Genomic DNA, 24,749 nt, shown 5'->3' on the forward strand with positions numbered 1-24,749 from the left:
TAATCACATGCTAAAGAAGCTCCTGATTCACATACAGAGATGTTCTGCTTGCAAATGTTTTAACCCTGGAAAATTAGGCCATCAGCCCAAACTGAGCTACACTGTTAACAGAAGAAGTAATGGAAACGAGATTTTTTGCTAAGCATCAGCATCCATAGTGTGCCAGCCATTGCTCTAACAATTAAATGCACAAAGGTAACATCAGAAGGAACAAACCATAGTTTGTACAGTTTTGTTCACTATGTAAAGATGCATCAGCTAAGACACTCGACCTGAGAGGCACAGCACATCACTGCAGCTGAAAAAATGATTTCATTTGGGACTAGCCTCAACCTCCTTTCACAGAGAAGTATGACAGTCTCACTCATCTATAAAGAAGAAAGACTTGCAGGTAAACAAATTAAAGTTTTCTCCTCTATCCTCTCCATTTCTCTCCCAGTTGGATACATGCAAGTTTAGGTATCATTCCTTAAAAAACAAGAATGCAATAACAGCAACTTCTTAGGAAAGAGAGGAAAATACTAGTAACATGAGAATGCAAAATTCCTAAGGGGAAAAAAACCACCAAACATATAATGGAGATGACGTGTTCTGACACAATTATTTATTAATGTAAAATAACTTCATTGTTCAGCTCAGATTACAGAAAGTTGCATCAGTCAAGGAGATGACACTTTGACACTTTTGCTGCTTTGCTGAAGGAACTGCAAATCTCAGTGAGCAAAACAAGATGTCTAAATGCAAGACCAATGACTTCCTACCAAAATTTATCAGATGTGCTCACAAAGACTTCACTGGAAATCCTTGGCATGTGTCATCTGACAGATCATTCAAATAAAGAAAAAAACCACACACACCACTGGAATGAAGAAACAAAGAAAAACAATAAAAAAAATCTGACTCATCCCTGTTCTGTCCATCTGTGGTGTATTTCTACTTCAAAAATTTATTCATCTGTGACAAACAACAGTCCTGAAGAAATAAATTTCACTTTAAGCACATATCAGGGTATGATTTTTCACAAGTTGAAAAAAGTAACAGTCAAATTGAAGGAACAAAAGACTGTTTTAGTACCACCTTGTGTGAGAAGCATCAACATTAGTGACTTAAAACATGCTAACATGGTACAACTTGGTTTGGATTCATAACTCCTCTGCAAATTCTTCACAAGCACAGATAGAAACTTGCAACAGAAAGAAAATATCAGTAGGGAGAAAGTCCTGTCAGCCTCACCCAAACCAGAAGAATCTAAAAGAGGTAAAATAAACTCTTTGGGACACAGCTAATCCAAATATTTCCATACTAACTTTCATCTGGGTAAAACCTCACAATAATATCCTCCATGATTTAGTAAGCAAGGTTAGAAAACCAAGTTTTCATGCAAGTCAACACTGTGAAACTAGAAAAGCTGGAGAGAAACATCAACCCCTGCAAAGATTTCTCATTAAAAATTCATGCTTTTCAGTTATCACCTTCTGGAGAACCTGCAAGAGGAAAACAAACTACTACTAAGAAGTTTAAAAATCAAACAAGGCATTAGCTCACACATCCCCAAGAGAAGACAGGGATCTCTGAGTTAGAAACTAACATAAAGAAGAGACTGACATGTTGCAGCAGCTTTGCATCATTATTTTTAAGCCCTGTCTCCTAACACTAAGTTACCACTACAGTCATTCAACTTGCCCATTAGCAAAGGAGTTACGAGCCATTATTTTCTGTTGCATTTTTCTCTGCAGATCTGGTAAATACCTAACTGGAGATCAAAAGAAAAAAAACCCAAACAAAACACAAACCACAAACCAGCAAAAAACCAATAAACCCTGACTACACCACACACCAGCTATTTGAGTCATCTTCTGGCAAGCCTAGAGTAAGCTGCTCTTCTAGGGAAAAACAACTGAAGGCAAGGATGACAAACAGAGGTCACCCTCTCCTGTGGCTGCTACAGTTTTAACAGAAAGTTGGAAAGCTTGGCAAAGGGAAGGCAACCTGAACTGAGAACAGAGATGAAAAATGAACTCAGATAGGAGAGAGGAAAAATTTGAGAGTTGACATAGCTGCTTACACTATTAATAGAATCAGCACACAGTTATGTACATGGATTACATCTTCCATGACCTTCTAGGGAGTTCAGAAACTAATGGTAACCTGACCTACCTCTCTCCTTCCCAGGCGCTTCAACGCAATGGCCAATACAAGATTTCTACTTGCTTTGAATAGAAATACATTTCATAAGCATTCAAAATCAAGTAACATACCAGACCACCGAAAGTTTGGCACAACGTATTAATACTTTTACTACATTGCTTATTTTTAACTTGGCAATCAGATGTTGCTTTCTCAGATCAAAGTTCAGAAAAAGTTTTGCCAACATAGCAGCAGCAAGCTCTTTAATTTCTCTTCAAGTCACTGCTTTACTCCTGTCTTCATTTTTACATGACATTACCCTGCCCACAACATTCACTTAAAACATCCTAGTAGACTGACACAAGCCAGAAGGCATCAGCTTTCATGTTGATTCAGTGGCCACATTCAACCCAGCTCTCCAGGGCCAGAAGATCCACAAGAAGTTTGGATCCAAACACCTTTAGTGCAACCATGGTGCCACTCAGCAAACCAGCTCAGGTATTCTTCACTGTAGCAACATGAAGTTTACTACTCCCCATTTACCATTCAATTCTAATTGCACTCAACAGCGGGATCACACAAAGTTGACTTCCAAATATCACTCCTTTAATCCATGCATGAACATGGGCTCCAAGAAATGCTCTTGAGCTCTTGAATTGCTGAAGAAATGTGCATACAAGTCTAGATGATTCATCACTTCTTACATTTGGCAAAGAAAAAATACCAAACCAGATCTGCAGTTGCTTACATCTAATATTCAGGAAATGACTGTGCCCATGGGATGTGCTTACACTTCACTGAGTACATCTAAAAAATAAAAAACAGGATAGAGAAGCTCTCATGAAGCCATCAAGCAAAAAGCATGGGGGGAGATGGTACAGATTCTCAAGAGGGTGACAGAAGAAGGCACATTCCCTGCATGGAAGCTTTGACTGAGCCTTGAGGAGAGCAGGGCAATCAAAGAAACACATCTCCAAAGGCGAACTGAAACCAGTACAGACAGACATAACAGGAAGACCTAAAACTCACTTCCTAACTCTCAGCTGAGGTCCTGCAGCCCTTACCGCTACTAAACTGAGATAGAAATGTTTAAACATAAACACGGTTTTCTGCACTCCTGTACCTGAGCTTGTGAAGTTACAAGTCTCAAATCTCCAAAGGCAAAGAGATGGCTGAGTCAGCTCACAAACTGCAGGGGGGGAAAGTATAGACTGTATTTTCTGTTAAAGTTAACACACTGGTTTTTTCCAGGCTGCTAGCCAAGTCAGATGGGACATGCATATTCTCAAAATTGTGCCAGTTTAATCAAAAGGTGCTGTCTTAAAACTGAATCAGTGAAAGTACCCCTCTAGACCTTCAATCTTATGAAGGCCTTGTTTCCATTAACTTAATCAAACTGCTTATCAGGAAAATAAATTAGGAAAATAAAATGGGGTTCGTATCTAAGAAAGTACACAGAGAGCTTGCACCAGCTTAAATAGGGTACTAAAAAAAAAGAGTAAAGTTTATCTAACATATCTCTGAATATAGACAATGTCTTCGAGCCTAAGTCACCTGCATTCCCTTAGAAAAAAAAAAAAAGAAGAAAAAAGAATTAATAAGAGCACATCCAAGATATGTCAGTGCTTCAAAGCACTAAGAGCTACCCTAAGGTTCAACATAACACATTCTGATAGTTTTGATATCAAAGTCTATTGCAAACTTTAAAAGATCAACAACATAAAACAAAATAATCCAAAAGAATCCCTCAGATATACTTAACTGAGGCTTCCCAAAGAAGGTAGATGAAAAGCACGGTCAGTAGGGGCAGAAAGTTCTCTCTTAAAAGCCCAGGAGCAAACACACCACTTTGCAGCTAGGAAAGGTTTAAAGCATACTTTGATTTGTGTCAGCCTAAATCTGTCTACATTATGATTAAATAAGTTGACCAATACATTTCAGATTGAAACAACTGTTGAATAACGTTAAATATGTTCGTAGAATTGGCAGGCCTCCACGGCTAACTCCCCGTTCCCTCCAAGAGAAGCAGACTCATGACTCACTGTTTTGGCGCTGTACAAAAATTTGAGAGAAGTCAGTCAACACAAATTTTAAGAGTCTGGTTTTAATTTAACATCATAAATGCTTTGAAATGCATAATACCATTTAGAAAATAAGTACTTTGAAACTTTTTTCCCCAAGGTGGGGCAGAACTTTCTGCTCTCACATGAAACTACTCATCTTACTACTTTCATCACTGACCATTCAGAAAGGGCACAGAGAAGCAAAATCTTTAAGAACTAAAAATAATATTAAAGCAAATTACGAGTGCACTAAAATAGTAAGAAGTTAAGTCTCATTCAGCTGCATCACTTAAAATATATTCTGACAGCAGTTTGTGCACATCAGATTTCCAGAGCCAACCACATGACATCAGCAGGCACACTAATACATAACACATGAAGAAGCATGGTTACCTATCTTAACATTTTTACACAGGATCAGTAAATTTCTTCAGCCATGTGAGATCTACTGGATAACTGAACTTTCAAAAATGACTGGACTCTATCTTTAGAGGTCTTTTTCAACCTTAATGATGCTGTGATAAAAATGAAGCATGCACACCAGCCCAAACTTCAAGGCTGGAGACTTTATACTTAATACCAGGAGAGGCTGGGGAGGAAGAAATACTAAGAATTAAGGAGGACAAGAGGTGGTTATTTTTTGGTTTTATTTTCAAACAAAACCTCACTGTGAAAGTGAATGGCTGAGAAATTCGCCGTTTAAGGAATATCACTCATCATCACTATCATTCTCCCCCCAGAACTATACATACTGAGAAGCCTGGAACTTCCTTCCTATAGAAGACACGAATCTGTACATGATCATTTTGCTAAATACTAGGAGGGAGACTAATTTCTTACTTAAAACTGCAATTTTTTTCTGCTCTAAGGAGCAATATTACAATGTAACTGAAATTTAGCTTGCAGGAAAGGTATCTTTATATAAATTTGAATATTGTGCAACTGCATGGTAAGAGAATTGCATGTTTAGTACCGTGGTTAGCCAGATACTTCAAAATACTCGTGTACTCTAAGTTCCTTAAGTTTACTGCAAATGTTCATTACATGAACATTTACCAAAGTGTTCAAGTCAAGGCCTCAGGTACCACCTCTGTATTTTAACCACAGAAGGATTTACTGTCATAACCAGTATGCTAAGGAAAATTATTTTTAAAACAGTTTTTAAGGATATTTTCAAGGGGACGTATATGATTCAGCACGGCCACGGAATTCCAAACTTCACACTATACACTATAGCATTCACTTCTACTATTACAGTCCAGACAATTCCTTGAAATTATTTATAAATTACAAAAAACCCAAATAACTATGCACTGAAATGCTAATAGACATTTATTTATAGACACTGATTTAATTTATATTAACACTGCACAGAAGTATGACTAAGGTCTAAAGCCAAATAGCTACAAACAGCCTATAATAAGCTTTCAAGCCACCTACAATTTAAATGCAAAAAATGCTGACTCTGCCCATACTACTTTTTATGGGCTTTCACACATAAACTGTCTCCATCCAAGCCTTTCTTTACAATCCTACCATAGCTCTGTAATAAGGCCTCTGTCCCAGCTGGTATAAACAACACTTAGGGTTTTTTCGTTTGACCAGATCACCCAGTATATCCAGTTCAAATGCAAGCAGGCATTATACAAATCTACTGGTATTCCAGCTGTCTCAGGTTCCCACCAGTGCTTGGCCAAAGCCTTGAGAACAGTTGAGGCCACACAAAGCTACAGGCTGATTACAAACGCCAGGAGCAGGACTGGTGACGTTGGCATGCTAGTCGGAAAACTGGCTCCCAAACCCATGCCTTCAACTGTATGTGCCAGCAGAGACAGCCATGTCATTTCAGGTTAAGGAGGCATTCTGCTGAAACAGGGAGGCTGACTCTGTGGAACTCCCGGAGGAGGGCAGCTCAGGAATGCAATGTATTTGCCCTAGAAGTATGCGACCATGTGAGCACAAGAAAGATCTGAATGTACCCAACACCAAGTCCAGGCAGCAAAAAACACTCGAGGAAACTGCCTGTGCTCGCCTAGCCAATACAAAAGCCCCACTGTCTTCTTAACACCAATTCAGCTGACCCTACAGCAAGCGTACACTCATGGCAGCAACAAGATCATTCCTAGGTTAGGATCTCCTGCAGAGCTCCCTGGTGCTGCTTCAACAGGATTTCTCCCAGTCTCCCCATTATCACAACCACTTACGCCCCAAGAGACCAGCCCGATGGAAAGACACATCACTCTCATGGCCGTGGGAAAAATAAAACATGCTGCATTACCAACTATAAAGTGGTTAAAATGGACCCATCTGGTTGGTTCCAAGTTAGGAAATTGCTATGAAAACAACCAATCCAATCAAAAAAGTTACCTATTTTCCTCTTTGTCACTATTTCAATAACAAAAATAGTATTTTATATATTCATCAAAAAATTCACCCTTCCTAAAAGGCAAGTAGGCTTCTCCACAGATTGGCCCTTTCCTGTGAATATCAACTAGGTTAATGCTAACTGACAAGGCTCCTGTCAATCAACATCGTTATGACTGTCTATATAACGCAACAAGAATTGTGGTTAGACTTCAGATGCCAACCTCAAATCCCAAAATTTCCCACTCTAAAAATCAGAAGGTGGCAGAATCAAACTCCACACAGTGATGATGTAAGCAGAAAAGCCTGACAGGAACAAGAAAGCCTTTCTGAAACAACTTGTCACTGAGACTTTACTTCCCTCTTCCAAGGCATCCAGAAGAGCACAGAACCAGGACCTCTCTCCCCAAATGCTCACAAAGAAAGTTAGAAATCTGAACACCAGCTGTGTTAGCATGCAGCCAGCACTTACATACTTTTAAACCTTCTTAAAAGCACTGCATTTAATATAAAAGGGAAGCACACTGTTCCAAACCCCACCTAGAAATAATGGATTTCAAGACAGGATGTGCACACCTCATTCTTTTGTGTTTCTGCAGAAAGGTTTATCTGTATGTCCCTAAAAATCCAATCAGCAGAAACCTTTCTGGTAAACCAAAGGACAGTTAGGGCTTTGCAATCTACCATACTTACTGGGAAGAGATTGCAGGGATTAGCAACAGTAGCCCAGATCAGAGGTGTCACATCATTGTTCCACAGGACATATTTATGCAACCTACATGCAAGATCTGCAGAGCTTAAGTAAAGCCTGTTCCTAGCTTAATGTTGTGTGAATAAAAAAAAGAAAAACAAACAAAAAGAAAAAACATAATTGATGACAAAGTGTTTGCCTCAGTCTGCAAATACCACAAAACAAGTCAAGGATATGAACTCATCATCACCTCAAGCAACAGCAGTGGAAATTACTGACGGACATACAATGTACAGTGAAACAAAGGGAAGATGAATAAAGAAGCAGGCACCAGAAGGAATAGCAACACTGACAAAAGTCTGCATTATTGGAAGGGGGAAAATAATGCTGAATATCACAAGAACTAAGGAACAAGAGGAACAGAAATCAATTCTAAAAATCCTACATTCCAGATTTCAGGATTGGCAGAAATAGGTCTTTGAAGCAGAGACTGTATTTTAAAATGAAATTTCTACATAATTACTAGGAATAAACAACAGATCTTCTAAAACACGTATCTAGTACACTAACACTGGATAGCAGTTTCTAAATAGAAGACTGCATTTCAAGAAGTTATCTGTAGGCAGCCAACTGATTTACTAATTTCTATTACGTATAGTAGATGGCCCTGTATCTTTATACTAGAGACATAACGGATCCCAAAACTCATTTTGTTTCCTCACTAGCTGACTATTCTGACACGGGCAACCAAAGAAGAGGAAAGCCAATTCCGAAGCCATAGAAAGGCTGAAGGGAAGAACATGGAGAAGAAGAGGAGTGGATAAGGACCTGCCGACAGTGGATGCATTTGCCAACCATGCGCTGCAGTAACGAAGGGAGCAAGTTCCACAGTACAGGTTTTAATTGCAACTGCCCTGCTATTAACCCCATGAAATGAGGCTGCAAGCACTAATGACTGAGACACCCCAGCAGGCCTCAGCTGTAATTGCTTTTGTGTGCTTCCGGCCCCTTAATGAACCACACCACAAAACATCTTGGACATTGGAGGTTACTCTCAGCACACAGAATTGCAAGCAAAGACCAGAAAAAAGCTTCCGCTCCACACACAGCACAGCACTATTGTACTCATATCCACCCACTACGGGCAGAAGGCTGCTCATATCATTGGTCTCACAGATAAAATGTTCACATGGAGTAGCTTGCAAAAAGCTAACTATCTCTCTGAATGGCAGCTCTGCCCTCAAGCCTAACTATTGACTTATTCCCCCACTTGGCACACACACAAATCAGTAAAAAAACATATATTTTATCCCCAGGATCAATACAAGCAATGCTATACAGCTACCATGAAAACAACCGAAAGTTACTCCAGAAAACAAGAATCTACTTACTCTGTAAAGGTAACCTTAATAAGGGTTGCCAAGCCAAGATAACCCTTCCTTGAAGATGAAGGCTAGATGACAAAAAAAAGTTTAAGAGACTTTTCAAAGGAAAAAATCGCAAAGGGACTCAATTTTCTCATTGCTGGCCAATTCTGTTCCCCATTGAGCCCCTGAAAAATTCCATCACTCCCTCTAGAAAGCTGTTCCCAAAAGGCGAGTGGGAGAGTGAAGGTAGGGGGGAAAGGGCATCGGAATTTTCACTCTTCAAAGGTATGTTTTCTCTGGGGTTTTAATATGGAGCTATTACAAGCTGAACTGTAGAAACTGAAATCTCAACGGTCAGGAAGGATCATTTAATACTAGCTTTGTCTTTCAATGGGTGTGTTCCTTCAAAGTAGCAGGATCTGAGTGTAGAAAGAGAAAAGACACAGTAAAAAGCAGAAATCTGCAAAATTCTAGTTGCTAAAGGAGAAGACTAAACTAAAAATAAAGCTAGTTGATAGCACCTTCATCTGTATTTCTTGTCCTGCAGTGGAATATTATTTTCCATGTTTACAAATAAAGCTATAGGACTAAACAGGTAAAAATAATATATGTTTAGCTTATGAACTCTTACAATATAATTTTGGCATAGCCTTGGCTCATGAGAGAGGCCACTCCCATTTTCTATTTTCACTAAGGAAAATGACAAAGTCAGGACTCCAGTATAGGAACTCCTGTGTTGTTCTTGAGTCTGTGCCAGGTGTTAGGAGGCCTTCGGGAGTCACTACATGTCATTTTCTCCAAGCTATAATGGAGATTTAATAAAATTTTACTCAAGGCATTAATTTTAATGCAAAAATTAGAAATTTTTAAGTATAAAGCACTTCAAGTATGGATCTTACTTTCAAGGCATTTCAAAGTAACGGAACAAGCAAAGCAAAGAGCACTAAAACAGTAAACTGCAACTGCAATTTCACGATAGCAAACTAACCTTCTTTCAGTGAAAAATGAGGAGTTGCCAGCGGGATCCCCACAGAACCTGTACTTTTCATATGTGACCTCATATGAATAGGAGATGAGCAGCAGAATGACAGTGTTTACACGCAGTAATATGCTGCATAGTTCATCCTAGCCCTGGTTGCAGAAAGGTACACAGAAGGGTGCAAAATGACACTATGTGCCTGGACAGCAAAACAGCAAGTGAAATTCAGGAAAGAGTAAGTGTTAAGGAATATTCCTTGGGGGGAAAAAAAAAGCTTACTTATAAAGTGATGTCTTCTAAACTGGATAGCATCACTTTAGAAAAAAAAAAGTAATAAACACAGGCTGTTTTCCTAGGAACATCATCTCAGCACAGTAGAGGAGGCAACTAAAGTGTCATACGTCACTAAACAAGGAAAGGTGACACAGAATATATCACCACACCAGCATACAAACTCATGACATTAAATACTGTGATTTTGCTTGCCTTACCTTATTAGCAGAACCAGAAAAGCTGCACAGAAGAGCAGCAGGAAGGATCAGAATAGTGGGGCAGTACCCAATGGATAAACACTAAAAAGACTACAGTTCTTCAGTTTAGGAGGGAAAGTATGTCAGCTGAAAAAATGCATGGAAGCAAAGCCGGACTTTTTTAAAAAACATGACAAGTAAAACTACTGGGAAATGAGTTTTCACAATACAGAGTCCAGGAGACACTGAAATCACCATCAGTAGGTTTTAAACAAAAGGAAGTTCCTTTTCCACCTAATCAAACTGCAGGACTTGCTGTTACAGGATGTTGCAGAGGCCAAAAGTACAAATGGCTTTTAAAACAAGATTACACAAATTAATGGCAAATATGTCCATCCATCTGCACGTATTACAAGCAGTGGTCTAGATGCAACCTCTGGCTCAGAGCTCCTGAACTGACAGAGGTGGACAGTATATAACAGCATCAGTTTATATACACTTTGAAGCTTTATACACACACCAATTATTGATTATTTACAACAAATACAGAACGGTATGAACATAGAGGACAAATACTTGTGTGAAATGGACACATCTGACAAGGAGGAATTCCCATAGAACGAACATGAGAGGGCAACCTGCTAGAACCTGAAACTAATTAGCCAGAGTGCAAAAACTGAGTAAAGCGGGTCTTTCAGCAGAGTGGGTCTTGAGCATTTGAACAGTAACAACAACAACTGGGTTTAATATTTTTTCTTTTAACAGTAACACATAGCTTTAACCTACAATTCAGGGATGGTCTAGCATCTCATTTACACAGAAGGTCACTTCAGATGAGCACAACTCCATCTGGCCTCAATTCACAACTAGATATATGGCATGGATGGTCAAACTGGCATCTCAGAAGAGGCACGTCGCTCTTATCTTTCGAGTGCAGTCCTTGCAGAGGAGACTCCATTGACAGGGTGCTGCAACTGCTGAATACCTGGCAGAGAACAGCAACTGAGGCAAGCCTAGCCCTCTGCAGCCCTGCTGGGGCAGCTCGCCTCTCTCAGCACCTCTTCTCCTCTCCCTCAACAGAAAATGAACCCACCACTGCAGAACAAGGTCCCCAGGGAATCGCAGGCAGAACAGAAGTGGGCAGGAGCAGCAAGTTCATGTGGGGAAGACAGATGAAAGAAAATGACTAGAAGGTAGATGGGGGTGAGGATTGTAACTTGAGAGCTGCAGGGTTTTGATTTATTCAAGAGCCTGAATAAAATATATGAGCCTGACTCTTACCTCTTCAAATGTTCCCTTCTCACACTTCTCTGAAACTTTTTTAATATCGAGAGGGTGGCATTTTTCTTAAGTGAAACTGAAATGTACCGAAAACAATGTTGTCCAGATGTTTGTGACAAATTTGCTACATAAATAAAAATAGGTGAAATATTAAAATAAAGCATTTTTGGGTAGTCTGTGGACTGTCTGTTGGAAACAGCATATTTCACTTTTCTGTGTGTCTTGCAAAGAAAGGATAACTATCCCTACTGCATTATGCCCTCTCAGTACAGAAATGGTCCTAAAATCATATATAAATTTAAAATAATTCTGTAATTTTTGAGAGAAAGTATGAGCTCCCTATAGATAATTGATGTTCATTTCTTAAACTTTTGCTTCAATCAGTCTTGTGAAGTGTACACATGCTTTGAAAGCTATACTAGGAAAGAACTGTGCTAGGAGTATATGCACCTACGAACTGAAAAACACGCAACCTGTGAGAAATCAGGAAAGAGGCAGCTGCACAGACTTAGTACAAGTGACAACCTGAATGACCAAAAGGGATCCAAGGTAGGAATATTTCAAACAGTTACATTACCGACATATTCAACCACAATGATCCTTTACGGAGCAAACAACCGCTAGTAGGAAGACAGACTTCTGCCCATTTCACTCAGAGATGCAATAAGCAGGACTTATCCTGACAGTGCCACTTCTGAAAAAAGTGTTTTAACAGACTGCAAAAATTGGCTTTTTTGGTATCTCCTCCACTCCAATCTGCAGTATTTTTTTTTCCACAGGAGGGCTGAGGTTGGCAGGCACCTCTGGAGATCATGTGGTCAAGCCCCTTGCTCAGGGCTGGGGGAGCAGTAATCAGGTTTTTAATATCTCCAAGGATAGAGACTCCACAACCTCTCTGGCAACCTGCTTCTCCATCTGATCACCCTCACAGTGTAAAAAGCATTTCTTACATTTAAATGGAATGTCTTTCATCTCAGTGTGCCCACTGCTTCGTCACTGAGCACTGCTGAAAAGAGTCTGGATCCTTCTTCTTCGCTCCTTCCATCAGGTATCTGTACACACGGGTACAGTCCTCTCATGCCTTCTCCTCTCCAATAGAGTCCCAGCTCTCTCAGCCTCTCACCATATGATCTGAAAAAGCAAATCCACCACCATGAAGAGCGGCACTGAGTGGCTGATGTGCTGTCATATAGGGGCTAAAAGAGACACAAATAAGGTTAAGCCAAACAGAGGGACGCTTAAGCCAGCATCTATTTTACTAGGCATCATCTAGTATGCCAGCTGAAATTGAGTCAGTTTAAGATGCCCTTATCAACTGGCCACAGTTTCCTTTCTCACAGCAGCAAGGCTGCATGCCAGCTGCCTGAACAACAATGCAACAACCACCGACACTGGAAAGGCCCGATGCCTTCAGCAGAGCACAGACCACACACTGTCCGAATACAGCAGAAGCTGTTGAGGGATCTTGGCATCCACAGCGAAGTTTAGCTGCTTGAACAGATGCTTGAACAGCACAGAGAGCAGCAACAAGAAAGATGTGTTATTAACTAACTATAAACTGCTTTGGAAACCTCTCACATGTTACATCCCTGGATTTTTTCACAAGGCAGAGAACTTAAATATATGAGGATTCTGCCCTCAAAGTTAGTATAGACCAAGTTTTTAATCTACAGCAATTTAAATTCCACATTATCACAACAGTCAGGTTAATCTATTATTGTAACTTTTTTGTTTAATTTGACTAGTAACTTCAGGACTGTTCTAACTATACAGCTGCAGCCTTCTGACCTACGCAAGCAGGAAGATAACAGACCCTGGCATACCAGAAGGTCAGCAAGCCACAGCAAGACTGTGCCCAGCAGAGAAACCTACAGCCTCTGCCAATTCACCAAGAATTTTGAGCTCTCAACAGAACAAAGTGATGTGAATCAATAATATAAGATCTTCCTGTAAATATATTTAAAATATATCCATATAAAAAGAAAATCAAACCAACTAAAGACACAAAAAACCAAAACAAACCAAACCAAAACTGAATTAAGCATCTGACAACCAATGTAACAATTCCTCCACCCTGTTAGGATCAAAAGGAAAAACAGCTTCCTGAACTCCCCTCACTGTGTTCACCTTTATATCATTTTCAACATGTTTGTTTTTGCTTAAACAAGGCAAGGCAGTCTCGGGCTCTGCTGTCACAGCAGCACTCTGGGGCCACACAGCAGCATCTCGTCAAAAGTTGTACATAATTTGTACAGCCCAGAATGCCTTCATGGTCAAACTATGCGGTCTAAGCTGGTCTGACTCTAAATTAATGTGTAAAATTAATCTTGGGGTATTTAATAATCTTTTTCTTTAGGCCTCATTAATTACCCTACATGTATGGACTTCATCTCTTTGTTAGAGCACTATGCATACAACATATCGATAACCACTCTACCTCCACAAACAATGGCCACACAGACGTGCAGGCATGCACATTTCTACCCAATTCCTATTTATAACATCATATGCTAACAAAAATACTCTCAAGTAGTTTTAAGCTAAATACCAAAGAACAAGAAAGTCTTCAAGTGTAAGCAGCTGTTACGTGCATAAAAGCATTGCTCTATTTTTGACAGACACTGTCCTGGAACACGGAGTGGATTCGTTTTTGACATGAAGCTTATGACTGCCACTTACCAGCTAATTCTGGCACAAGCCTGCTCTGAAAATATGCCTGATCACCCATCATTTACCAACAATCTTCAAAAACTGGAAAGAGTTTATAAGGATTTAATGAGCACCAAATGACTTTTTCAGAAGGTCTCAAAGACTAGCATTAGTCCTCCTTTTGAGGGGTCTAAGTCACAAATGTGGAAGAAAAAAGGGTATCATAAATAATGACCATCAAACTCAGTAGTCAAATAACTTCACTCTTCTGTTCACTGAAAATACTTTCAAAATATTATTTTCTTAGTGCAGTGTAAAAAACATGCCAGTGAATAAAGATCTTGAATTGATATATTCTGAGTAAGCTTATTTCCAAAAAACACTTGTACAGTCCTTGCACTGTCTACAGTCACACCCTTACTGAAAAGTAACAAAATATATCAGCGCAAGAGCCAGAGAGCCCTATGAGTGTCCCAACAAAGAATTAATTAATCAACCCACTCACAACAGCCCCAAAATGAATTTCTGAACTGAAAAAAGTGCTGTCATTGTACAAGAGCTCTCCAAGGAGCCTAAAGAAAAATGATTTAGTCTCCGGATGGGCAAGAAGAAATTTTTGCTCTATACAGAGTATCCGTTTCCCTTTTATAACAAGTTTCCTTTCTGCTGCAGCAGAAAGCCTTCATTTAAGCTCCAAGTACACTACGTACATACCTAGAGGTACAAATATACACCCTAGCACTCAGTACAGAACAAGACAGTAGCAACTACAAAGACCACATCCTGCAAAATTCCGATAGCAACCTAGCCTGTTCAACCTAAAAGCTGTCAGATATTAACCAAGACAGTCTAAAGACAACTGAAATACAAATACTATGAACATGGTAAATATCATGGAAGAGAATAACATGCTGCTGATTTTTTTTCAGGAAATAGTTGGCAACCTATTCAGAAATTAAGCATCATTTAGAAAAAGGGAAAACATCTCTCAGTCAAGGTTACTGATACAACTAACCCAGAGATCTGAGAACTGCTGTTCAGACAGTCCTATGACTTGGCAGGACATTACTTCCAAGGAACTTCAGTCCAAGAGGCCACAGCAGAGGGAAGACAGCTCTTCCTCTCAAGCTGTACAGCTATGATGAGAAGCATCCTGCTTGATTTTTGAACAGTATTAAATTGAGCCCGTTCTGTGCAGGAAAGACAGCACAGAACATCAAAGCAGCTACACAGTCAGAAAATCATTGGTATCACTGACAGGAAAAAATTAATTACCCACAGTTGTACTGAAATCACTGATGTGCACAAACTACAGTGTTACAGGTTCCTTATCTCCAGAACAGTAACAACTCAAAAATGAACTCTAGTTAGTAAAAAATGACTGAGAAAAAGCACGCAACGAACCAATCCAGAATTTCATAGAGCTATCCTAATGCACTGGGCAATAGAGAGGAAACAAGACATGAAATGTGAAATAGTACTCAAAGTGCCTATTTCAGACAGAGCCCCTGAAGCAGAAGAAGTGGATGGGACACAAGGGGATGGGGCTGAGTAGGGACCTTCTTTACCAGCAGCAAACAGCAGCAAGCTGCAGCACACTGTTCATTGCAGAGGATGATAGTCCAGCTCTGTCCTGAAATAGAGAACTCAAGAACATCTTCGGTGCTAATAAAACTCTAGAATAATGGATAAGGACAGCCAAAAAGCATAACAATAGGTTGATTTTGAAGCTGCAGGGTGTGTGGGGAAATCAGTTTTGATTTGGAGAAAACGTGTTTCCACTGTACATAGAATCATAGAATCAACCAGGTTGGAAAAGACCTCCGAGATCATAAAGTCCAACCCTTGATCCAACACCGCTGTGTTACTAGACCATTCCATAGTCAGTAAGCTCTCTTTTTCCCCCCCTAATTTCCTTCAAAATCTCCCTGTTCAGCCAGGCTGGCCGTCTTCCCTCCCGGCTCGCCTTTCGGCACACTGGGACAGCCTGCTCCTGTGCGTTCAAGACTTGCTTCTCAAGCATGTCCATCCCTCCTGGACCCCTTTGTTTTCAAGGGCTGTTTCCCAAGGTACCCTCTGAACCAGTCTTCTGAGTAGGCTGAAATCTGCCCTGTAAAAGTCCAGGGTAGAAGTTTTATTGATGGCCCTCTTTGCGTCCCCCCCCGATCCCATGTACATGTTACATGGGATCACCTGGTGCGTTGACCAGCAAAGTTTCTTGTATAAAACTCTCACAAGGAAGATTCTTGGAGGACAGAAGAATGCATTTCTGATGGCAAGAACTGAGTCTCACACTGTACACAGAAGAACAAAGAAAACAAAGGTTAAGAAAGAAAAAAATAGACAGCTAGCAAAGATTTCTTAAAACGCACTCAAATTTTCAAGGGTAAATTTTGGGAGAATCAGACTCCAAGCGTTAAACTAAGGCTGTAGTTTGGCAAACACTTTAAACTGGCATAAATTTGCAGTGCTGCTGAAAGAAAGTCTCACCATCTGCCAGTCCCCTGTGCCAGGACAAACATCCGAACACTGAACCAGGAGCACTTCTTTTGCCAATTTATTTTTCAGATGGATCAGTTCCCCAAACCAGTTCACAGGATGGCCATGTAAATACTCGTTCTGGCAAAGAAGAGTGACTGCTTCTCCAGCAGTGCCAGCTAAAAGTGTTCATTGAACCACAGTCTAACACATAGAGAAGTTCCTGGCAGTCACGTGGTGCTCCCCACCCTTGGACATGTTATATTCATACCACACTTTAAAGTCACAATCAATACACAGCTGCCCCTCAGAAATTAGCATATCTTTGTAATTTTCTCTAGTAGAAGAACCAGCCAGAACCTCAGCAACATCCAAGTTGGCTGTAAACAAGAGTCTTTTCTGGATTCTGCTGTGCTTCTCAATCAAAAGATCACTTGCAGGAGAGACCCCAGACAATCTTCTGATCATCTGTTCCATTTGGGACCCAGAATGCTTGTACATGAAGAACAACAAATGAAAACTATACTCATTGCATATCAGGGCTCTACTCCAACAGGATTCTAAGAACTGTGTGTGGGCTGTTGTGTAGTCATGAATCACCATACAATCCTTCACTGACCAAGATACTCATCTAGAAGAGAACACCACCACCAACAGAAATATTGCTGTCAGGAATAAGGATGAGCACTGGTCATATTCTATATCAAGGTCAAGCAACTCAGGCCAGTACTGAAGAGTGCGAGAGAGCTGGTCACACCTTCCCACAACTCACTGGCAGATTCAAACCCATACATATGGTCATTCACTAGGAACCAATTAGATCAGTAAGTTTTCTAGTAAGAAATAAATTCAAGTTGTGGTAGTGAAATGAATCTCCAGAATGATACAGAGGGATCTCTGTAACAGTGCATGCCACAAGCAAATTGAGGGGAAGTCCCCTACTTTATAGACATTCCTAAGCTCTTGGGTTCTTCTATCAGAGCAGGACTCACCTGAGCTACAAGAGAGCCACACACCCACCCCTGTGCTCACTTTCCTTTTCTTCTACCAGTATTTTGCCATTATCATCGCTTTCCAATACCTGCTTGGTTGTCAAGTCCTTATTCTCTATCTCTTCTTTTTCATTTGTCTTCTTACTGCCACATATGCTCACAGTTACACCTTGCAGAACAAGATACAGCAGAAAGAACACCCATAAATCTTGCTTTTCCTTGGTAACATTAATCCAACATGTTTGTGGAAAAGATGCAATATAAATAAGTGGCAAGAGCATACAGCCTCTTCTTTCCACTTTACAGAAAAACTAACAGCAGAGTATGAGAAATCCACTCACTTTTGGAGAATTGTTTTCTGAAGAAGCATTACTAACTTTAAAAGAATATAATTTAATAGGGCACAGTCAGATTAGCCTGAATCCAGAGTCCTCCAGGCCTTCAGAAAACTCCAGGATGCTCTAGTGTGCAGCATCACATTGAAAACTGATGAACACACAGGTAATTATGAACAGCAGTTAAAGTACTTCGAATAAGGTCAATTTATTTTGAGATTGGAGATGAGGAGAGAGTAAGAGACGAGCAATTACAAGAAAAAGCAGAAAAGCAAGCTTGCATGATGTGTAACAAATAAAGCAAATTTTTAAGCTACTGGTGGCTGAGAAGCAGTGGGTGTCACTGGCCAGATAAAGACAGGAGAGAATTAAAATGCACCAAAATTTGAACAGTAGGTCTTCTGACAGGTTTCAAGGGGTAGGAATGAAGAAAAAACTAAAGGGATGCAACAGGGTCTGTCAAACTGTCTATTCAAACTCCTTTCAATAAAAGGCATGGGGTAGGGTTTAGGAGGTGGGTGGCGCTGGTGGAACAGGGCAGAAACAGGAATAGGTGATAGATCAGATGCCCGGTTATATGGTGATTACTACGAATCCAGTCCACGACTAGGAAGTCCCACTATTATTGCAAGACCAGTAAAGGATGTAAGCTTCAGATCAGCAGAATCCACAAGAGAGGAAAGAGAAACTTAGCAAAAAAATCATAAAGCTGCCTCCTCCCTTAACCCGCCTCTGTGTGCAGAAGGAGGAAAAACCCTCTTACCTGGGCGAGAATCAGGACATCTCTTTTCCTGACTTAGATGAGCACATTTGTATCTCCACTACGTAAGACAGGACAGGCAGGAAACAGAAACACATACACATAAAAGTGTGGTAACTGATAAGATAAAGGAAAAAAGGAGAATTAATATTTTGTGAAGAGATGAAAGAAGAAAAAACTAGAAAATAACAGGAAGTAGGAGAAAGACACTACAGCTCATGTATGCAAGTATGTACCACCATCTGGTAGAGAAAAGAAGGAAGCAGAGTATGGAAAGAAAGAGAACAAAAGCAAGGAATGCAGTAAGTCAGGACTTCCAAGATGAGTAAATAGTTAGCCATCCCCTTATACATGCTGCTGTACCCTCCACACACCTCAGAGGTACTTGGTTAGTCTATACCTACTGCTGTATAGATACCTTCAGGCTGGAGAGTCATCTGCGACAGTCAGGACTAAGCAGAACCACATCAGCTTAAGCAGATCAGTTCTAGGTAGCCCTAGTTAGTCTATCAGAGTGTATTACCCATCAGAGACTTTCAACTGTAAAATTTCAGGTTTCTCACACTTAACATTTGACCTTATTTCATGTACTTCACCTTAAGAGACTGGCCATGGTGAATGTAAATCAGTTCGAATTAGATTCTATTAAAACAACATAGCTTTTTCCCTGACAGTTAGGTAGGTTTACAAGCTAAGAGAGGCACATCTCAAACCTATTTCTTTTCTCCTTTTCATTTAGTGCTTTTAGACACTTTACAGAAATGATGGCAAGTTCAATGCCAACAACACCAACAGGTATACAAGTTATCTGAAATGATACTCTAGGTATCATCTGCTTTTGTTAATTCAGCTCTGGTGAGGTGATTCTATGAGAGTGACTGACGGTTTTTGTTCTGCTTTGTTGAAATTTTAGGGAACTGAGCTTTTCTGTGCACTAAAAGCACTGATTTTTGTGAGGAAATAAACGAGGGAAGGTGAGAAGACAGAAAGCAATGCATTTCTGCACCACCAAGGAGCAAAGTACTGCACCTTTACTGATCTGATTCCTGCACCTGTTCTGACACCCCAAATACAGAGGGATTTCATCAGTGACTGAAAACCAAGGGGGGCTAAATAATCCCACTGCTTTGCTGTTGCTCTGCAAAGGCACGCCATCTGAAGAGATTTTGCTCAATCTTTCACAATTAGCAACAGTAGAAATGTCAAATACAAGTAGTCCAGGAATTGCACACATGATTCAGGATTACAACTCCAAAAGCCCTTTTCTAAAACCCTGGCACATATTCTTTACAGAAGCACACCACTGTACATAAAACCAGATGTGGTATTCCTCTTGGCTGCATAAAATTGAAACCCAGCAAAACCAGTGATATTTTTAGAGGGCAAGTTTGAAGCCTTGAAGAGATTTAAGACTGTTCAAAACATAAGTTGGCTTAGAAAAGCCCCACAGGGATCTATGAGGACTCTAGATCATGTTCCTGTTAAAAAGTTTTAGCACAGAACTTGTTTAATTGAAGGTACAGAAAGAGAGCATTTAAAATAAAAAAAAAAAATACCCACCCACTTTTCTTTATCACAGGAGTTTCCCGTGCCCCGAACAAATCCAGGGCTGTTTTTTGCCTTCCAGTTTCTCCCTTCCTCCCTCCCGCAGCTTCCTACCAGCTGAGATTCTGCAGCTGCAGCAACAACAGTCCATCTGTGACAGTGCAATCACCTCGGTGGGATGGCTCCTACCAATTCACTGGCTTCCTTATGTTGTAATAGAGGTAGCAAAGTGTGATGAGCCTTCACTCCTCTTTTCTTTTTTTCAAAGAAAAAGATACTAATGAATATTCATTACTAGTCTTCTACCAAGGGCCAGAATTTTATTTAAAGGACTGGAAGGGAATTGCAAATTAGGCTAATACAACGGGAGATTTTGACTCAGTTCTCTGGTCTCAAAATAGAGCTAAAGAGTAAGATTTTTTGCGGAAAAGAGACTTGATGACAGTAAAAATCTCAGCCCAAAGCTGCCCTGCTCCTCATGGCTGTGACTGTTGCCCACCGCAGCACCACTGCTAGAGGGTCGCACTGTAACTCATGGGTTTATTGTGCCACCGGGGAACTCGGTCACTGATGCTGGTCTCCTACCCACATTTTTAAGTCCAGCACCAGGCAGGCCACATCCTGAGCCAAGGTTTAGCAAAACCTGGCCCATTCACGTGAGCCTGTAAACGCTATGCACAGGCTGTTCCACGCTCCCCAGCCAGCGCTGCTGCCGGGACGCTTTGCAGCCGGTGCCCAGCACAAGCTGCCCTCGGCTTCCCGGAGCCCATACATTTTTTCGGGAGAGCACAGGAAAACTTCCATTTCAATACCCATCGCCCAGCAGACAGCTTCCAGAGGGACATAAATGAGATTGCCTTTTTCTCCTGCTCTGGAAAAGCTAAGAGGTAAACAAACCCTTTCACACCGTCCCGGTCGAGAGCAATCCCTGGGCTGACCGTGGGACAACACCCGCCCACCGCGGAGGCTGCGGCCCGGGCTCGCTGGGGCTGGGCGAGAGCCACAGAATCACAGAATTGTTAGGGTTGGAAGGGACCTCTGGGGATCATCTAGTCCAACCCCACTGCCAAGGCAGGATCACCTAGAGCAAGGTGTTGAATGAGTCCAGACAGGGAGACTCCACGACCTCCCTGGGCAGCCTGTTCCAGTGCTCTGCCACCCTCTATGTAAAGAAGTTCTTCCTCACGTTGAGGTGGAACTTCTCGTGTTTTAAGTTTATGGCCATTGTGCCTCACCCTGTCGCTGGGCATCTCTGAAAAGAGCCTGGCACCATCCTCTTGGCATCTGCCTTTGAGATATTTATATGCATCAGTGAGATTCTCTCTCAGTCTACTTTAAACAGGCCCAGCTCCCGCCGTCTCTTAAGAGAGATGCTCCAGCCCCCTGATCATCTCTGTGGCCCTCCACTGGACCGTCTCCAGCAGCTCCTTGTCTTTCTTGTACAGAGCCCACAAGCGAACACAGTAGCCCAGAACTGGACGCAACTCACAAGTACGAGTCGGCTCCGGGGAGCGGAGCAGCAGCGGGCGCACGGGCACACGCACAGCCCCGCACAGACAGACAGACGGACGGACGGACGGACGTGCGCACCCGCACGCACCCGCACACAGCCGCACACGTGCGCGCACACACGGCCGCGCCCGGGGAAGCGCCGGCTCCGCCGACCCGCTCCCGCCCCCCGCCGCAACTGCCCCGGTGCAGGGGCCGGGCGGGCCACCGGGGGTCCCGGTTCCCTCCCTCCCATACTCACTTTCGTCCTGCCGTTGATTTTGTAGTTGCCCAGCTTGCCGTTGCAGTGCCGGATGAGATCGTCCATGCTGTTCATGAGGAGCCGGATGGTCTGGCAGCCCGGCTCCTTGCCCTCCACCCAGGTGATCTTGTCCCCGCGGATGTCCTTGGAGGAGTCGCTCTTCTGGCTGACGAGCTGCCCATCGGTGAAGCGGCCGGTGTGGTGGAGGGCCCGCACCTCCTCGGCCACCAGCCCGCCCAGCTCCTTGCCGAGGAAGTCGTCCACCACGCAGATGCCGTGCTTGTTCATGCAGGGCACGATGTACTCCAGCGCCAGCCGCTGCGGCACCAGCGACTTCGTCTGCCCGTTGGGGCGCAGCGCGGCCCCGCCGGGCCCCGCCTGCACGCCGCCCGGGTACAGGTTCGACTTGTCCCGGTACAGCAGCACCGCCTCCCCGGAGGGCGACGGGGACTGGGCCGCGGCCGGGGCCTCCGCCTCACCGCCGGCAGCTGCGGCGGCGGCGACGTGGTTGTTGGTCAGCGGGGCGGCCTCGGCGGGGGCGTCCGGGGACGGCGGCGCTGCGCCCTTGCCGGCCCCCGCCCGGCCGCTGCCGCTCGCCGCGGCCCCGCCGTGGGCGCGAGGCGGCGGGGGGTGCCCGCCGCGGGGCTCGGTAGCGCCCCCTGCCGCGCCCGCCGCCGCCGCGCCGCCGCCGCGGCAGATGAGCTTGTGCTTCTTCCAGTCCTGGCGCTGGTGCTCCTTGCTGCAGTAGAAGGAGCTGCGGCAGCGCCCGCACCGCAGCAGGTTCTCCATCTTCCCGCACAGCTCGCAGTACTGCCGATCGCGCTCGCTGCTGCTGTTGTTGCCGCCGCCGCTGCTGCTGCCGCCGCTGCTCTCGCCCTGGCCGCCCTGGCCGGCGCCGCCGCCGCTGTCATTCGCCATGGCGCTGGTGCTGCCGCCGCAGCCCCGCTCGGCCGCCGGGTTATGTTATGTAAGGAGGCGGGCGGGAGCGGCGCTAACGCGGGCCCCCGCCCGGCCGCGCGGGGAGGGAGCGCTCACTGCATCATGGCCGCCCGGCTCCGGCTCCGCCGCGGGTCCCGCCGCCCTCCGCCTCCGCCGGCCCGCGGCCTCCTACGGGGCGGCCGGGGCGCGGGGGCCCGCGCCGCCCTCCCTGCGCCGCTAACGCCGCTTAGCGCCGCCTCATCGCCGCCCCGCCAGCGGCGGAGCGGCCGAGGGGGAGCGGGGTGGCGCGGTGCGGGACTGCCTTCCGCTCCCCGCCGGCCTCTCTGCCCGGTGCAGCGCGGGCCGGCGCGGCCGCCGCCTCTCCCCGCCGCGCCTCCGCCGCTGTGCCGGGGCGAGGAGGAGGAGGCGCCACTCCAGCGGCCCGCTGTGCACGTACGCCACTTCCAGCCCGCCAGCGCCGCCGGCGCGTCAGGCGGGCGGGGCCGGGCGGGCGGGGCCGGCCGCGGCCTCCGCGCTGCTGCGGAGGGGCTGAGCGGCACCGCCGCGGCCGCGGGGCCCGGCGCTGGGCGAAGGGACGGGCCTCTCTCCGACCAGCGCTGCCTTCCCGGCAGGGACAGGACTGCTGGGGGTTGTCATCGGCCTGGGCTGCTTGGGACCCTCCGCCGTCGCTGGGCGGGCAGTGGGTCGCTAGTCTGTGGGTGCGCCTCTCCCCAGTAGCGAGCTACCCCGGTGCCCCTCGGGGGTGCGGCCCCGCCGCAGGTGAGGCGGGGTTACCGAGGAGCAAGGGATGACATGGAAGCCGGGCGCTGTCGCCTTGTATGACAGACAGGATGGCGGCGGCCACAGCGGAGGGCCAGGTTTTGTCAGTCCCGTAGGCCCCAAAATGTCCCTGCCGGATAGCTGGCAGGGTGGGAGGGAAGTGCGCTGGCTGCCTCGTAACACGTGGCTTGTGTCCCACCTAAGTCGGTGGTAATGAAGGCCAGAGCCAGGCTGATTAGGAAAAGGAAAAGTAAAAAGCATGGAGAAGGAGCAAGTGATGTGGCTGCTGAAAGGAGGAGAACCCGGGAGTTGGGGCCCGTGCTTTGATGAACATGGAAAGCCCCGACAGAAAAAAGGATGATTTGGCAGAGCAGCGCTGGTGAAAGGACAAAGTCCCAACACAGTCACGCTGGCTGTCGGAAGCCACATGGGGACCTGGAATCCTCTGAGGTGATGGTGTAAGCTCCGATTGGATCTGCTTAACCATGGCTTTGCTTGCTTGTGGTATATGTTATGAAAGTGGAGTATATTTTGCAATTTCCTGCAGTATAGCCCAACATGTTGGTCGCTCCTTCAGAGCCTCGTGGTAAGACTGAGCAAGGATTCCTCCTGGGTGAGTTCTCCTGCCCAGCTTCTCAGAGAACAATTTGGAGAACAGACAGCAAGTCTGCTCCCTGCGCTGGGCTAGCGAGACACAGTGCCTGCCATTGGTCTGCACTGCCTGTAAGTTAAGCAAATCCATTCTAAACCCCAAAAAGTGTAAAATACATGAGCCAATATCCAGATCTGGAGGTAGAAAGGTGAAATGAGTCCTCTGGTTGGTAACCCAGAGGCTGCCACAAGCTTTCCCATAACTTTGGATAAGTGATTTTTTCTTTGTCACTGTAGAAAAGGAATACTAATGCTTTTGCTCCTCACAGGCTGTTGTGAAGTTTAAGACTGTAATATGCTTGTGTTATAGTGAGATGGCTTTACGTATGCAATTAAAATGGTTTCGTTCTTATCATCTCTCCTGTAGAACTGGATTTAAAATTACTTGGCATAGCAGTAGGACTTGGAGGAATGTTAGGCACTGAATGTACTATGTGAAAGATGTAGAAGGAGTAAGAAAGTGTGCCAAAGCTACAAGTGCCTGTGGTACGTACATGAAAAATGAGAAGGAAAAACAGGATGAATTATTAGAAAGGCAAAAGCAGTACT

The 24,749-nt window shown here is 44.1% G+C and overlaps 1 protein-coding gene across 2 annotated transcripts in view; it reads right to left on the bottom strand.

The window, feature by feature from the left end:
- EGLN1 (egl-9 family hypoxia inducible factor 1) overlaps positions 1-23,188 on the bottom strand; it is a 35,595-nt gene extending 12,407 nt beyond the window's left edge. Inside the window, exon 1 of one of the 2 annotated variants that reach the window (XR_007903934.1) lies at positions 21,852-23,188. Coding sequence is in view for 1 of the 2 variants with exons in the window: in XM_051783474.1 (XP_051639434.1) it covers positions 21,852-22,769 (918 nt within the window). In the remaining variant the exon portion in view is untranslated. The remainder of the gene's footprint in view (positions 1-21,851) is intronic. The other variant, XM_051783474.1, reaches the window with a different exon arrangement.
- Positions 23,189-24,749: the final 1,561 nt, after the last annotated feature.

The sequence above is a fragment of the Manacus candei genome, unplaced genomic scaffold, assembly GCF_025592945.1.
Source record: "Manacus candei isolate 608988 ecotype Guabito, Panama unplaced genomic scaffold, ASM2559294v1 h1tg000017l, whole genome shotgun sequence".
Classification (NCBI taxonomy): domain Eukaryota; kingdom Metazoa; phylum Chordata; class Aves; order Passeriformes; family Pipridae; genus Manacus; species Manacus candei.